The sequence below is a fragment of the Mandrillus leucophaeus genome, unplaced genomic scaffold (genome assembly GCF_000951045.1).
Source record: "Mandrillus leucophaeus isolate KB7577 unplaced genomic scaffold, Mleu.le_1.0 Scaffold213, whole genome shotgun sequence".
Taxonomy (NCBI): Eukaryota; Metazoa; Chordata; class Mammalia; order Primates; family Cercopithecidae; genus Mandrillus; species Mandrillus leucophaeus.
In genome coordinates this window covers 1746548-1748208 of record NW_012102177.1, presented here as the reverse complement: position 1 = coordinate 1748208, position 1661 = coordinate 1746548, and the positions used below count along the sequence as shown (strand labels likewise).

Below are 1661 nucleotides of genomic sequence, written 5' to 3'. Positions count from 1 at the left end.
AGTGTTCGAAACAGAAAAAGAAGAGTTCTTTCTTGATTTGATAAAGTTGTTCTGCCCTTGGAAAGGCTCCCTCTTGTAATCCCAGCACCTCTTATGCTTTGTTCTTTCCTTCAAACCAGCCTGCACAAGGTCTAGGCTACATCTTCATTAGTTCCACAAATCTCCCGCAATTCCCTTCACCACAGCCTCCACTGCTCTCAGGAGCACCTTTAGGTTTGAACTTCTTCACACTCTTGCAAATGGACTCACTTCCTTCAGGAAGAAGTTAGAAGGCATCTGTTTTACAGCCCACGTCTTCCGGCCAAATGTTTGAGCCAGGGCCTTGGAGATGGGGGAGGCCCCGGCTTGACATGTGGCAAGCTTCTCTCTGAGTGACAGCCCTGCTTTAGGAGGTAGCACTTAGTGGAGGGGAAGGAGGGGAGTAAGCAGCCTGGAGTCCTCTTGGTTTACCTCTCCTACATGAAACCATTACCTCAAAGAAAGAAGTTCTTATGGCCGGGTACGGCAGTTCATGCCTGTAATCCCAAAACTTTGGGAGGCCAAGGCAGGCAAATTGCTTGAGCCCAGGAATTCAAGACCAACCTGGTCAACATAGCAAGACCCCATCCCTACAAAAAACACAAAAGTGAGCCCAGCGTGGTGGCGCACATCTGTAGTCCCAGCTACTTGGGAGGCTGAAATGGGAGAATCGTTTGAGCCTAGGAGGCAAAGGTTGCGGTGAGCCGAGATTGTACCATTGTCTCAAAAACATAACAAAATTATTATTAAAATAATGGCATTTACACTGCTTGAACACAAATCATTTACCTTTTTAAACACTGAAATACACATATTTTTGTTTTTTATGGTTCCAGAGGAGAAGAAAGCTATGCTGCAGGAAATAGCTAATCAGAAAGGAGTATCCTGTCGTGCTCAAGGCTGGAAAGTTCACCTCTGTGCCGCCCAGTTACTACAGCTGGTAGGTGGAGTTCTAGCAGTTGTTCATCATGCTGAAGAAAGGAGAAGACACTGGAGATTGCTGAGTTCATAGAGCTTTTTAAAAGTAACTGTGAAGCGTTCCCAGCTAACATGGGTTATGGTAGCATTTTTATGTGTGCTATGTAATATCACTGTGTCAGTTACATGTGATTAAAACTGAAATATATTTGAGTTCTGGTATCCAGATCCAAAATACATGGAACAACTGTGGTGTAAGACCTAAATTTAAGATTCAGTGTTATGTCATGTTGTGACATCTGAAATAGGGGGAGCCTCAAATGGCCTAACCGAGAGTCCCTCCTCCCAACTCTCCTCCCTCAGATGAAGCCTCCCAGCCAAACAGCCCCTCATACCACAGGGGCCAGGCACACAACTCCTGCTCCTTGCTGAGTAGTAGACTCCAGTTCCCTGCCAGCTTCCAATATGCCAATAGTATTCAGATAAGCCAGTCAACACATCGTCATCCAGAGACCAGGTCATACCTCTCCCTCTCTCCTGTTCTTTTTTGTTTTTGTTTTTGTTTTTTTGTTTTTTCTTTGAGACGGAGTCTTGCTCTGTTGCCCAGGTTGGAGTGCAGTGGCACGATCATGGCTTACTACAGCCATGATCAGCCTGCTGGGCTTAAGTAATCCTCTCACCTCAGCCCCCACAAACAGCTGGGACTACGTGTGAGTCACTGCACC

General features: G+C 46.1%; 1 protein-coding gene across 2 annotated transcripts in view; it reads left to right on the top strand.

The window, feature by feature from the left end:
- The window catches only part of SAP130 (Sin3A-associated protein, 130kDa), a 78824-nt gene that overhangs the window by 69170 nt on the left and 7993 nt on the right, over positions 1–1661 (top strand). For both annotated transcript variants that reach the window (XM_011980499.1, XM_011980498.1), the window contains one exon: positions 855–958. In XM_011980499.1, the coding sequence (XP_011835889.1) occupies positions 855–958 (104 nt within the window). The remainder of the gene's footprint in view (positions 1–854; positions 959–1661) is intronic.